Source organism: Poromitra crassiceps (assembly GCF_964638095.1).
Source record: "Poromitra crassiceps genome assembly, contig: HAP1_SCAFFOLD_427, whole genome shotgun sequence".
Lineage (NCBI taxonomy): Eukaryota > Metazoa > Chordata > Actinopteri > Beryciformes > Melamphaidae > Poromitra > Poromitra crassiceps.
In genome coordinates, this window is record NW_028151980.1 from 19,658 (window position 1) to 35,293 (window position 15,636).

Here is a 15,636-nt window from a genome sequence, read left to right on the forward strand (position 1 = left end):
ACACAAAGTTCAGAAAAGTACTAATAGAATGTGTGCTTTCTCTGTCTAAAAGAGTTAGTTTGTAGAGTTAGTAGTTATGTAGATATTAGCCGTTGAGTACAGCATGGTTTCAGCTGTCTGAGACTGAAAGCTGAGATAATCGCAGTTTTGTGAAATTCAATCAAACAGGCAGAACAGTCACTTTAACCATATATTTTTGGCATCAGTGAGAGATCAGACATCAAAACAATATAGTTCTGAACGCCCTCTTCTTCAACTCCTCCCTCCGTGGGCGTGTCTAGTGGCTTTCAGCCTGCGTTTGTCACAAGCCGAGTGCTCTGCTGCTGCTGCTGCTGCAGCGAGTTCGAGCAGCCTCCCTCCCTGGCAGCGAGTTCGAGCAGCCTCCCTCCCTGGCAGCGAGTGTGGATAGGGCTCACTCGTCTCTTGGGTTTGAGAGCCCCGATGAAGCCCCGTGCGACTCTAGGCTTATGCAAATTTGCAATCCCCCGTGTGCTGCTGCTGGCGCGGCCCGAGAGCGGCGAGTCTGGTGCCTGATGACTGTAAAATCGGCAAGCCGTTTCCTTGAGAATGGAGGAAGCAGCTGCGGGAGGCGGCTGCTTTTGGTTGACTTAATCTCTGTCGGGAGGGCACCGTCGCCACCTAGCTGGTCGGTAAAATAGATTATACACATTCAATACTCCCAATATCTCCATAGGAGACGTGGGGGGCATTGATCCACGTAGCACCGTCAAAAAAAATTTTTTTTTTTTTTTGACGACTCAACTCGTCGTTGGCAGTGAACAGCTGGATTGTGTTTGACGACTCAACTCGTTGTTGGCAGTCAACGTGTTAAGGTGCTTTGAGGAACCTTCAAGAAAAAGGTTCTTAGAAGAACCCATTCTTGAGGAACATTTTGAAGCTCTGGGAGGAACCTTTAGAAGTTATGATGGAATTAGCATGTTGTGCCAACTCAACTAGTCTCTTAAAACAGACTGTCTCATACATCCGGCGAATGCAGCTATACAGTCTGTACGTTACACCCCCAGAACATGCACAAGGAAGTTGGGAAAAAAACCTTCAGACTGGAAGGAAGTTCGACAAAATCCGACCAATCACAACACTTGTGTCCACGGAAAAAAATTCTGATTGGACTAATGAGCGGAAGACCCGCCTTAAAAAAATTCTGATTGGGCTAATGAGCGGAAGACCCGCCTTTCTGCTTCCCATTCCGGTTGGTGCATGATTCTCCCCCACGAAGTACAGTGCTTGTTTGTTGATTTGTTTGTATTGTTGAACTTGAATGATTTGTGTCTTGTAAGCCCAGACGGGCTGGGCACCTTGAATATGGTGCATGACACAGAAATAAAAATATCTATCTATCTATCTACAGACGGTATGGCGGAAGCATTTGAAAATTGCGGAAGCCAACTCGTCTGTTCTAAGAGACTACAACTCAACTGTTCCTTTAACAGTCTCTGGAGGAGGTGGAGTGCATGCTGGATGCCAAGGAAACCAGTGGAAAGGGGAAGGGAGAGGAAAATCTACAGAGCAAATATAACAAGAGAACTGTTGTGCTCAGTTCTCTCTATACTCTGTCTATCCCAGCACATTGTCCTATTCTCTCTAAAAGTCCATGCTAATTCTGGTCCATTGCGACAGCCGTGCCCAACACGAGAAGAGATTTGAAAGCTCAGGGGTTTGGAAACACACACACATGATTTCCTGTAATATGGAGAAGCTCATGTCCATAATTCTGGCGTGCAGTGAAACACAGTGTGCAGCGATTACATCTATAATCATTTCCTGATCATGTAATAAAATGTACACTTCACTTTATCAAAAGTGTAAAATCCCATAATGTAATAACTTGTTCCGCACCAGAGCTCGTTTGAGCTTTCACACCACCCCAAATCAAGCGCTCTATCCAAGGAAACGAACTCTGGTGCATTTAAAGTGGACCAAACAGCTTATATGTGAAAGCGACCTGAGTGATGGACTACGCTACCTCCTTGAGAGACCATTCCAGGTCAGATAAGCTTAAGGCCATGAGGACAACAGTTGAGAAGGCTGCCATGGGAGAGAGAGACAGATCAAACCATCGGCCTTGTAACTATCCACTGTTTTTAATTGATTCTTTACTGATGCCTTCCTGTAGAGGAGGGGCCAAGCTGCTGCTGCTACACCACTGGCTGCTTGCCTCAAGACCCAATGGGCATCAGCCGAGACGACTGTGATTATTGTCGATCGCATTTACGCTTCAAAAATCATAAAAGTGGTGTTCATTTGTGGAGATGATCTTGATGAACACAAAGGTCTCAGTTTCATAAACTTGTGTTAACCAGTTTTGCCAACTTGGCGACTATTTAGCTACTTTTCAGACCCCCTTGGCGAGTTTATTTCTCAAAAATTCTGGTGACTTTTTCTGACCATGGAAAGTCATGTTAATGTGTTGAATCCCAATGGATTTTTGCCTATAAATTGGTGCGGTGCTGCTGGGTTTTCTCTCTCTCTCTCCTTCTCTCTCTCCTTCTCTGGCCCACGCGGGTGGAGAATTTGATGTATTTTAAATACATGTTTTAATTACTTTTTGAGTATTTTGTCATTTGTATTTATTAACCTGAGTCAAAAACAAAACAAAAACAAATGTAATTTGTTTGAAGATACAATGGAGAACAGCATGTTTTTCTCCCTCCCTTTACTTTAATTGCATGGTGAATGTTCATCGCACACATACTGTAATGACACATGTTTACCAGCAGGTCAAATCAGCTCGAAAGAAAACAACTTTTGGAATGTAATGAAGTAGTTGTAGGTCACAAATTGAACTTAAAAACAACTAAGAAGAAACAGAAGAGAAAAACAACATAACATTGAATTATTATGGGGGGGCGGCTGTGGCTCAGGAGGTAGAGCGCGTTGTCCACCAACCAGAAGGTCGGTGGTTCGATCCCCTGCTCCTCCAGTCCGCATGTCGAAGTGTCCTTGGGCAAGACACTGAACCCAAAATTGCTCCCGATGGCTGTGCCAGCACCTGCGTGACAGCTGAATGGGTGAATGTAGGCACATTGTAAAGCGCTTTGGATAAAAGCGCTATATAAATGCAGTCCATTTTATCATTTTACCATTGCAATGGATAGGTCAGATGTTTCAACGTATATATTTTTTTATTTGAAAATACAAATTACATGGTTTTCAATAAAATACCTTCGCTCACAGCGATAATTTGTAATTTATTTTGATACATTGAATGGCGATGTACGCTAGTTGTATTTTCTATCCAGATTTTGCACATACACCCCATATAAAGAGATTTATATAACAGGATTTGTTTCACTATCTTCTCCGAGATCACTGCTCTTTTCTTGTTTTGATTCTGTTGTCTTCAGATTAAGATCAGCCATTGCTTGCAGAGGTCCTTTCTTGAAAGCCTTAATTGTCTCCCCTATGCCCTCGCTAACTGTTTCTGCCCCCTCAGCTGCATCATATCCAATCAAACTACCTGCAACACCTCCTATTAGTCCTCCAATTAATAAGGTTGCTGGTCCTCCAATTGCTCCTCCCACTGCTGCTGCTGCTCCCACACCAAGGACAAACCCCATCAATGCTCCTATTGCAACAGATGCAAATTTGACCTTGAGCTTCTTAAAGACACTGTGTTTAGCCTTCTTTCTGGTCTCTTCCTGTGAGATGTTTGCTGATGACTGTCTAATTTTCTCCTCCTCTTGTTGTATCTCTCTCTCCACCTCTTGCAGCTTCTCATTGGTGTAGTAGCCTCCATTGTTATCCGCCACTATCTTGTCTATAGTGCGGAGCAGCGCTGCCACCTGGACCTGGTTCTTCCTGTAGTCATCCTGCTTGTCGTCGTTCCAGTATTCATTATCGACGACGTGACACCGGCTGCCACACTTCTCCACAAGATCTCTCAGAGCTTCACTCTGACTGACAAACTGCTGGATTGTCTCTCCTGGATTGAGCTCGTCACCATGAGTGAAGAGAACTGCAGCGTGTCTGAAAGCTTCTGCAGAGAAATATTCGCTGATCTTTTTGACGACTTCTTCCTCCTGATGTGTGAACGTCTCCTTCTCCAGCACAATGAGGAACGCATGAGGTCCAGGAGAGCACTCTGTGATACACCTCACTATCTCAGGCCTCAGCTGCTCCTCAGACATGGTTATGTCAAAGAGCCCAGGAGTGTCGATCAGAGTGATGCCTCTTCCCTCCACAGTTCTGGTCTCTGCTTGACAAATACTTGTTTCAGAGTTTGCAGAATCACTTGTGTGGAACACAGTCTCTCCAAATATGGTGTTTCCTGTGCTGCTTCTCCCAGCTCCAGATTTCCCCAGCAGGACAATCCTCCTTGTACTCGGCTCTAGAAGAGAATAACAACTCTGTATCAGTGAGACTGTATCTTGCCACTTGTCACTTTGGTTTTAGACATGTTTTGATTCATTTGTGTTGCACAGTAAATACTACACTTTGCAAAATATGCCTCAGTTAAGGTCCTTACACATCAAGAGCGATGCGAATATACGGCACGAAATTGCGATGCGAATAACGCTCAGCGAAACTTCGCCGTTGGTATGCACGGTTGCATTGACTGATATAGGCTCGGAAAATGTGATTGATGTGCGAATTAATCGCATGAAAAAATCGCATGAACAAAACGCCCCCGATGTGTAAGGACCTTTTAGAGAAAGAATAGTTTGTCTACACATTAGTCAACAATCTCTATGTACCAGTCCCGCAGGCAGTAACGTCAGTGTTTCCCGAGTCGATTCACCTATTTTCCTGAGTCGTTCATATCCGGTATAGGACGCACTTTCCGGGCTTTTGTGTGGCTTTTAATTTTAGCCAATGGCAGCCAGTGTTATTGATATATGATCACAGGTGGAGCCCAGTAGCCGATGACCTGCTGCTCTTTAGCCGCTGACTGCGACCATAAAGTGGAGTTGTAGTGCAGCAGAACCCCTGCTTTTATACACTGCCATGAAACAACTCACCCTGACTGGCTGACACACATGCAAAGTCAGTCTGCTATTCCTCCTACATGATCAGACTAAGACAATAGCAAATGGGGTTACTGGGCTCCACCTGTGATCATATAACTAGAGTTACAAAATGTAACCTGTGTGACGCATTTACTGGGCTTTTGACTGGAGTAAAGTAAAGTAAAGTAAAGTAAAGTAAAAAAGTAAAGAGTAGCATTTAGCCTAGTTATTATTGAACCGTTTTGAAAGCTCGACCTTTCACACAGGACACAAACACACTGACAGCAGGAAGAACAGGGCTCTGTCTCTGCTTCTGTTTCTCTCACTTTCTCTCAGTCTGTCAATGAAATGTTTACAGGATTGTTTATTCTAAATGTACAACTGCAGACTTGGCCAGGTTTCCCACGGAAAAGAAAAGCTGCTTACATGAAGATTAATTTAATGAAATTAATAATCAAATCCTATTTATCATTATGAAATGGAATCAAATGACTTGTCTTTGCTCAGAGCAGGAGTGACTGAGTTCAAGATGAACAAAATCCTAGTGATGCTAAAATGGTTTAATGCCTGACCTTGTTGTTTTACATTTGACATTAGTAATTAGCTCCGGACGATAAAAGTACATTTCAAAAGTGATTCATAATTGAAAAAGAACATTGAGGATCATTTACTTATCAGCTTATGTGTTTTGAGAACATCACTATTCACAGAAATGTTGCAGAAGGTTCCATCTTCAGTGTAGCAGCTAAAGCAGCTCAAATGTGATTTATACCAAATAGTCAGATTAATGACATTGCTCAGTTTTGACCAATAAAGACTAAAAGAAGAAACCTTAACTCACCGGCCATGTTGTCAGAGAAGAGATCAGTGCAGAATGGCTGGCAACCGCTGGAAGTCCAAATGCTTTTGTGGGTGTGCTCAAGTAGCCTGGGTAAACCCATCCCCCACGTGACCTGCTCTCAGACCTGTTCTCAGTCACTATGTGCCCCAGAAATCGATCTGAATGGCCCGTTCGCTAGACGATAGTGACTGGGAACTGAGAGAGCAGGTCACGTGGTGGCTGGGTTTACCTAGGCTAGTGCTCAAGCTGGTGCATCATTTATACTGTGGACGGGGGGGACATGTACCCCCCCCCCCCCCTCCCCTCTCTTCAAAACACTGTTTGTGTCCCACCCACTTTTTTAACCCCAAAATACACGAGTGTTTAGCCAGCCGTCAGATTCTGGCTGAGAATGTGAATTGAGCTGGTTGTAAGGTTCTGATATAGCCCTCGGACGAGTAGCCGACATGAACAGCCTGTCTACGTGGTTCTATCAGTCTCGCTTCTATAGAATGCCATGCATGCACATTGGACAAACTGCTCACTGAATGAGGAAAACATGAAATGCCAACATCAGTTAGATTGAATGTCTTTCTTTTGAGAGGGTATGAAAAGAAAGAAAGGGGACATCATGAAGTGATCTGTGAAGATTACTATGAGACATCAATATTGTGAATAAAGGCCCCCTCCAGTCAGTTGTTCTACCTGTGTAAAGTTTGGTGTTTCATGTCAAACACACATCAGCGCGCGCTGTATCATCGTGCGTCATCATTTGTGCCGAAGAACTTAGATTGATCAGAACCGAAGGTTATAGCTTGTTCCACTGCAGCATAATGACGGCAGCGTTGTTGTACAAAACAAAACAAAAACAGAACAACTTGTTTCCCCACATCGATCGCCTAAAAAACGTTAGTTTATAATCCACGATATTGCTTATTATCAACAAATCGGCCAACAGATATCAAAGCTGGTGGGCTTTACATAAAGAGCGTAACTCGAACTGGTTAACAGTTATCAAATTTGTCATTGAGTGGTGTTTTACGCCCACGTGACTAACAGCTAACAGGTGGCTAATGCTAGCTATTAACTGTATATTATGACCCTGGGTCATATGTTTGTTTGTCATGTCTTAACATCTCTCCTTTCCTCCTGTGTGTAGCTATTCAGTGTGTGATTGAGAGATGAGGAGCAGGTGGGAAATGTTGAATTATCGTACGAGATGGTCAACAATATCATTTTGGGAGGGAAATTATCGTACATGAGCAGCAGCCGTCTTTTTACGATGGGGAGGGTTGGTTGGGGGGTATTCACTTTGTGATGTTTATCCAATTAAAACTAATTTTTAAGATCACAACACAACAACGTTCTGACAGACAGACTCAGCCGTGCTGGTCTATCAAGATTTGTGCTGGAAGTGATGTCATCAGCGATGTAACTTGAGGTACTTTCTGCTTATGTTCAAGTGAAAGAAAGAGGGGGATGAAGACAAAGGAGAGGAGGTGGGGGTTGAGAGAGAGACGAGAGAGGGAGGGGGAGAAACGAGAGAGGGGGAGAGAGGAGAGGGAGCACAAGCCTGAATAAAAAGGGAAAGAGATTTACAGATTACTCGGATGCCTCGTTAAAGCAAAAGCACTATGTACTCTAAGACATAATGATTGTTGCACAAGCTTCATTGCATTATTTGTTCAACTCATAGCCATTTCCGAAGATAAAAAAATAAGTAAAAAAAAATAATAAAAATGACACTCCATCAGCAACACATACAGTATACCAAGGGAGGATACAAAAGTGTACTGCACATACACTATAGAAGATTGCATACATTGTTACCTCATGAGGTAGAATATTAAAAGAGAAATTCTCGACCGTACTTCTAAGAGGTAGAATATAAAAGAATAAAATGATTAAAATCATAAAATAAGATCAAATAAGATTAAATGAAATAAAGAGCATAACAAGAGCTTGAAGCTGCAATACCTCCTTTCGTAGAGGACCTCCCCCCACATCCTAAGTGAGGTAGGACCTCCCCCCACATCCTAAGGGATGCTGGGACTGGTTGTGCAAGTTTGGAGGAAGGAGAGCTTATAGCGGTTCTCTTGTATCGACTAGCTCTGTAGCGTCTGCCAGAAGGTAACAAATAAATCATATTCAGAAAATAAAATATGTAAAGGATCCTTCAGGACTCGAGGTGGCAGACGGATTACCTTTTTCTCAAATATGGTTTGAACAGACAGATGTTCTTGTTGAGTTTGGACATCCTTTGATCAATTCCAAGTCCTTTACGGTCTGTCTCCCCAGGAATAATTTCTTTAGATATTTACAGATCAGCGAATATGTGAGGAAATATTTTCCCAGTCTTGAGATAACGCAACCTGCTTGGTTTGATGATATTTTGAACGCGGGGAGCAGGAAAAAAACGCCTAATTTCTCTATCTATAAACCAATGTTAGATCATGTTAGATAAACTTCTTATCTGTTTGTTGTGCTGCATACTATAAGCTTCTTGCACTATGAGTTTCTATTGCTAGCAGCCTGAACATTAAGTGTTAATGCTTTTGTGAAAAAGGAGACACGTGAAAGGACGTGTGAGCAGTTGAGTTTTATTGTTGAATCATTCATTTGTTACAAAGCAATACACACATTTAATGTAGAAATGAACAGATCAAAGAAAATGATGGAAAAATCATCTTCCAACAACTCGGATGTCCAAATTCAAACTAAATTCAGGAGGAGACATTATCATCATTTACTTTTTGACGAGAACAGGAATCACATTGAATCTCTGTGGTTTGCTAATTACAGGAAGCAGTGGTTAAAGTTTGAAGCACAAAAGCAATGCCTGATATGAGCTGACAAACAACCTGCAGCTGAACTGAACTTTGGTGAAATAAGTAAGGAAAAATAGACAAGAGCAATCAAATGATGAACTGTAAGGAAAAGCAGTTGTACAACTTGTGCGAAATAGTAAAGAATGACTTCTTAAAAATCAACTAAGAAATAGTAAAGAATGACTTCTTAAAAAATAAATTATGTTAATTACACATGTTCATTAAATGTATGTATTTTTGCTTTTGATAACACAAACAGTGGTATAATGTAACAAAGTAATAATACTTAAGTACAGTACAGTATTCATCTGAGTATCTGTACTTTACTTGAGTATTTATATTTCTGTCAACTTTCACTTTTACTCCACTAAATTTCCCAAATGAAATGTATACTTCTACTCCACTACATTTCCCCTAAGCATCTTAGTTACAAAGTCAAATCTGAAGAAATGTGGTAGCCTGCAAGCAAGCAGGTTTGGTGAATCAGTCCTCCTAATCACATACATTAATCATCCACACTCCATTCCAGTGGGAATTCCAGTTGGAAACATTGTTTGCCAATTGCATGTCTTTTGCTTGCTTTTTTAAATGAACAGCATTTACTCGTACTTTTACTTTCAATACATAAGGCTACATTTAATATAAGAAAATTACTTTTGATACTTAAGTACGGAAAATGTGAGCTACTTTAATACTTTTACTCAAGTAACATTCTAATAGGTGACATTGACTTTTACCAAAGTCTTTTTCTGGTAAGATATCTGTACTTTTACTCAAGTAAGTATGGCTTTTGAGTACTTTACACACCACTGACCACTAGTCTCTTAGAACAGACGAGTTGGCTTCCGCAATTTTCAAATGCTTCCGCCATACCGTCTGTACTTCGTGGGGGAGAATCATGCACCAACCGGAATGGGAAGCAGAAAGGCGGGTCTTCCGCTCATTAGTCCAATCAGAATTTTTTTAAGGCGGGTCTTCCGCTCATTAGTCCAATCAGAATTTTTTTCCGTGGACACACGTGTCGTGATTGGTCGGATTTTGTCGAACTTCCTTCCAGTCTGAAGGTTTTTTTCCCCAACTTCCTTGTGCATGTTCTGGGGGTGTAACGTACAGACTGTATAGCTGGATTCGCCGGATGTAGATGAGACAGTCTGTTTTAAGAGACTAACTGACCACTGAACACAAAGGCAACAAGGGCAATCATAAAGTCATAACCCAAACAAAATATAAAAGTTTAATCAAAAACATAAAAAAAAAATGTTTTCGCCTTCTGGCCTCTTCATGTGATATGCGACTGTCTAATGCAGTGGTGCCCAATTTGGGGCCCGCGGGCCAAGCTCTTTTTTTTTGGCCCGCCATGGATTTGGGGGTATTTTTTTTTTTTTTCAGGCCAGGCCACAGTTGCCCGACGTGCCCGATTATGCAGTCCGCGCCTGAATGGAGATGTCGGGACTCTTCTATCTATGATTAACGTTAATTTTGTGCAGCTGCGGTATTCTCTCTGCCCGACTCTATCACACGGGTGTGAGGCATTGCTATCTGAGGATTGATTGCTCCTGATTGGTTGGCTGAATCACCTGGTTGGGGGGTGAGCTCACTGGCTTTACACCAGCTCAGCAAGATGGACGGATCATCATCACGGCAGTGGCACACTGACAAAAGAAAGTTTAGGATGGAGTGGCAAGACGAGTATTTTTTCCCCCGAAGTAAATTCAACAGCCGTTTGTCTCATTTGCAGACAGAGTGGCTATTTTGAAAGAGTACAATATACGTCGCCACTACGAAACTGATTTTCAAAGTACTTTGAGGATTTTTCAAGTTGTGAATTCAGTCAAATTTCTCTCTTGATTACAAAGGTGGAAAATACAACTGTTTTTAACTGGCTGTTTACTGATTAAATGTTTAAGCTCCCCACAAATGCAGATGTTTTTTAAATATATATAACCAATTGCAAATTATTACAATTACCAAACAGATAAAAAGTAGATTATTATATTGAAATGTTATTTTAGATTTAGAATGTTAATTTTCTATAAAACACAATACATTTTAATGTAATTCCACAACGTTTAGTTTTGGCCCTCGGCCCTCCACCCAGATTGAGTTTTGGCCCTTCATGGGAAATAATTTGGGCACCCCTGGTCTAATGCTTTATCGCTGTTGTAGCGCTCTCTACATTACTTCCTGGTGTAGCAGCCTCCACTGTGTTCCTCCACTATGCTGTCTATACTGCTGAGCAGCGCTGCCACCTGGACCTGGTTCTGACTTTTGTTCCAGCGTTTATTATCGAGGACGTGACACCGGCCGCCACACTTCTCCACAAGATCTTTCAGAGCTTCAGGACCCGTCTTAGCAAAGTCCTCGATTGTCTGTCCTTTGAGACTGTCACCGTGAGTGAAGAGAAGTGCGGCGTGTTTGAAAGCTTGCGCAGAGAAATATTCTGTGATTTTTGTGATCACATCTTGCTCCTGGCCTGTGAAATTCCGCACCTTCAGCACAATGAGGAATGCGTGAGGCCCAGGAGAGCATGCTGTGATACACCTCACCATCTCAGACCTCAGCTGCTCCTCAGGCATGGCTGTGTGAAAGAATCCAGGAGTGTCGATCAGAGTGATGCACCTTCCCTCCACAGTTCTGGTCTCTGCTTGACATACATTTGTCATAGAATTCGCAGCCCCACCACTCGTCTGGAACACAGTCTCTCCACATATGGTGTTTCCCGTGCTGCTTCTCCCAACTCCAGTTTTCCCCAGCAGGACTATCCTCCTTGTACTCGGCTCTAGAAGAGAATAACAACTCTGTATCAGTGAGACTGTCTCTTGCCACTTGTCACTTTTTGTAATAAATGAATTCCATAGAAATTCAGAAAACAGAATTTAAACACACACACACACACACACACACACACACACACACACACACACACACACACACACACACACACACACACACACACATGGAGACTGGCCATGGCTGATTCTACTATCTGACAGTGTGAAGCTGGCAGAGCTGACTCTCATAGCCCTCGAATGCGACATCACATGACAGTATGACATGATAAGTGAAATCACTAAACTTCAACAGTGACATGACATCATATGTCAGGTGTAAATCATCAATCAATGATTAAATTATCATCATTTATGACATCATCACTGATGTCTTCAATGATGACAGTGACATCATCACTGTGGCATAGTAACCTTCAACAGTGACATTGGCTGTGGGGAAGAGGGATGCTGGAGAAGGTTTTGGGAACCAGAAGATGGTTTCCGCCCCTGGGCTGAAATCTCTATTAACGGAGGAGCCCTTCACGAAGGTGAAGGCACGTTGCTCAGGAGGGATGAGGAGCGGAGGAACATGAGATGAGGAGCAACAGCCAAGATTGAGGAGGTGTGAGAAACACCGGAAACTTGAAGGAAGAAGAAGAACCAGGTCTAGAGTGAGACCATCTAACTGTGAGAGGCAGCAATGTGCCGCAAGGCATCCATCCAGTCTGCCGGAAAGCCATTAGAAGAAGAAGAACAGTGACATCATCAATGATGACATTATCATCAATTATGACATCATCACTGTTGACATCATTGCTGACATCATAATCAGCAGTGACATCATCATCATTGACAACAGTGCTGACATCATCATTGATGACATCATCTAACAGTCGTCATCATCGGTGACATCATCTAACAGTACCTCAACCTCTACGGGCGCCACCTGGCGCATGGCCTGATGGTGCCCGCAGCTCAGGAACACAAAGCCTGCAGCACCGGAAATGATGGTGCCCGCAGCTCAGGAACAGAGAGCCTGCGGTACAGAATTTTTTAACCCCCATACAATGCCACAGTGACATCATCACTGTAATAGTAACCTTCAACATCATCAGTGAAATCATCAATCATGACATTATCATCAATTATGACATCATCACTGTCGACATCATTGGTGACATCATCATCAGCAGTGACATAATCCTAACAGTCGTCATCATCGGTGACATCATCTAACAGATGTTATAAATCACTAATGATGTCACAGACAGTGGTGGGTGACGTCATAATCACTAATGATGCTACATCAGAATGACATGAAACTTCCCGAGAGCCACTGTGAGGTGGCTGTCTGTCTTTCTGAAGTGAAATTATTATGTGGAAGCAGAGGGTTTCCTTTTAATATGAATCTGAAATTTGAAAATGGACAGCTCTGCCTGGTGGCCAGGTCACTACTATAGTGATGTCATATCGACGATGATGTTATAAATCACTGATGATGCCACAGTCAGTGATGAGGTAATAAATCACTGATGATATCATACATGATGTCATAATCATGTCATAATGTGGGCGGCGTATATTCTACATTCACACAGCTCTTCAGAATAAAAGTCTAACACAGTTCACACACAGCCCTTCACAATAAAAGTCCAACACACACTTCACACAGCCCTTCACAATAAAAGTCCAACACACACATCACACAGCCCTTCACAGTAAAAGTCCAACACACACTTCAGGCAGCCCTTCGCAATAAAAGTCCAATGCACACTTCACACAGCCGTTATAGATAGGGATGGATATAATTTTGTATTTTTCCAATACCACTGCTAAAATGATATTTTTAAGATGCTACTGGTGCCAAAACGGTGCCTGACCCGATACTTTTTAAAATTCAAGACGGATTTAAAGTGGATTTTTTTATTTATTATTTAGATGATTCCAAGCAGTGCACGCTCCAAACGATAATGTTAGTGAAGTGCGGCACCAGTTTCGGAAAACACCGGAGGGCGGCTATTTCACTTAGCAGCTTGATAGTCCAGTAAAAATGTCACTTGACCTCACACTAATTGCAACAAAACCAAACTCAACTGATTTTGTATCCTCAATATGTCCTCAATGAAGGAAAAAAAGTGTTAAGGAAATTTATGAAGGGAAAGTTTTGAAAATGACCTATATGATGCTACCAAAAACGTTTTTTTATTTATTTTTTAACATTTTATTTTTTTATTTTTTTTATTTTTTTTCTCCTTGAAGTAAAACACACATAAGTGATGAGATTTATGGCACATTAAAAAAAAAAAAAAAACGTTTTTGGTAGGCTACCATCATATTTAGGTCATTTTCAAAACTTTCCCTTCATACATTTCCTTAACACTTTTTTTCCTTCATTGAGGACATATTGAGGATACAAAATCAGTTGAGTTTGGTTTTGTTGCAATTGGTGTGAGGTTGACCCACATATTTGCATAAAATGCCTGGACTATGAGCATTGCTCCTAAATCTGCGTTGCAATTTGGTACCGGTGGTACCGGGTTTACGTACCCAACCCTAGTTATAGACTTGCAACCCCTGACTGCAAAGAAAATGTTACAAATGTCTGGTTTGCTTAAACCAGAGAAAATGGTGGAAATGGGGGAGGGGAAGATTTGACAGTACAGGACCACTGAATTTCTCCCTCACAGTTATCTGACTCACTCTCCTTCAGTACATGACTTTGATTATATATGGAAACGAGAAATTATCACAAAGGCATCTGTGGATGCCTTTACTAGAATTCATTCCGATTTCTGAGCATGCAGTGAATCCCACTATCAAATGTCCATCAGGAAATTGGCTGGAGTATAGGATTTAGCAGTTATTTACCAGTTTTGAAAGCCCAAATTAGGAGCTTTTTCTCTGTTTCTACTTCTGTTTCTCTCACTTGATCTTAGATAGTCTGTAGATTAGTATGAAAATGTTTCTATTGTTGTCAAACTAAATGTGCCACTGCAGACTTGGCCAGAAAAGCTGGTTACATGAAGATTCATTTTATGAAATGAATCAAATCCTATTCATCATTATGAAATGGAATAAAATGACATTTCAGATTGGAATATTTCAGTTGTTTATCTGCCTTGTTACTGCTCGGAGTAGGAGTGACTGAGTTCAAGATGAACAAAATCCTAGTCATGCTAAACTGGTTATCTGGTCATGTCTGACTATTTTTTCTTTTACATTTGACATTAGCAATTAGCTCCCAACAATAAAAGCACATTTCAAAAGTGATTCATCGTGGAAAAATAGCATTTAGGAGCATTTATTTGTCAGCTATGTGTTTTGAGAACATCACTATTCACAGAAATGTTGAAGAAGGTTCCATCTTAAGTGTAGCAGCTAAAGCAGCTAAAATGGGATTTATACCAAAATGTCGTCTATTCTATTGTTTAAAGTGTGTCAGATTAATTACATTGCTCAGTGTTGACAGATAAAGACTAAAAGAAGAAACCTTAACTTACCAGCCGAGGCGTCCATGTTGTCAGAAAAGAAATCAGTGCAGAATGGCTAGCAACCGTTACTGGTGGAAGTCCAAATGCTTTTGTGGCTGTGCTCAAGCTGGTGCGTAATTTCTACTGTGGACGGGGGAAATGTACCCCCCTCCTTTTAAAACCCTGTTTGTGTCCCACCCACTTTTTTAACTGCAAAAATCGTATTTAACAAGATACATGTCATATCTGACACCAAAATACACGGTATGTGTTTTATTAAATATATTTGATTGATTGATTGATTGATTGATTGATTAGTTTATTTGGTCATATTATTCCAGAAATCAATTATCAATACAAGAATTTTCATATAGATCAAACAAGACCAAAATGTGTAGACTGAAGCCGGGGCTTATTATGTCTACCCTTTTAACACAATCTCAAAAAGCCTTTATAGTGCAAAAGAACATATTTAGAGAATGAAAGAAGCGAACTAAAGAAAAATAAAAAATAAAATAAAAAATGTTACTCAAACTGGCGTTGTCTCGGCTAAGGAGCATCGAAATTCATCTTTCCATACTTACATACATTCATCCACACAAACATCCATATACGCCCTACCAGATTTACATTGATGTATATTTACATGGTAACACATTTACACTTCTGTATACACATACATACTTGTACACTACACGCACACATTCTTCGATATTTAAACACATGATTTTGTCCATAATTTTGCGATAAATAATTTAAGATATATATAAACATATATAT

General features: G+C 41.3%; 2 protein-coding genes across 2 annotated transcripts; both read right to left on the minus strand.

Annotated features, from left to right (window-relative positions):
• Positions 1 to 2,664: 2,664 nt before the first annotated feature.
• On the minus strand, positions 2,665 to 6,014 carry LOC310771208 (GTPase IMAP family member 7-like). The gene is made up of 2 exons (XM_083663868.1): positions 5,809 to 6,014; positions 2,665 to 4,348 (listed from the first exon to the last, which is right to left on the minus strand). The coding sequence occupies exons 1-2, from the start codon at positions 5,906 to 5,908 to the stop codon at positions 3,291 to 3,293; spliced, it is 1,158 nt and encodes a 385-aa protein (XP_083519994.1). The 5' UTR covers positions 5,909 to 6,014; the 3' UTR covers positions 2,665 to 3,290.
• A 3,930-nt stretch (positions 6,015 to 9,944) lies between these two features.
• Positions 9,945 to 14,958, minus strand: LOC310771207 (GTPase IMAP family member 7-like). The gene is made up of 2 exons (XM_083663867.1): positions 14,887 to 14,958; positions 9,945 to 11,394 (listed from the first exon to the last, which is right to left on the minus strand). Exons 1-2 carry the CDS (start codon positions 14,900 to 14,902, stop codon positions 10,793 to 10,795), a joined length of 618 nt encoding a protein of 205 aa, XP_083519993.1. The 5' UTR covers positions 14,903 to 14,958; the 3' UTR covers positions 9,945 to 10,792.
• Positions 14,959 to 15,636: the final 678 nt, after the last annotated feature.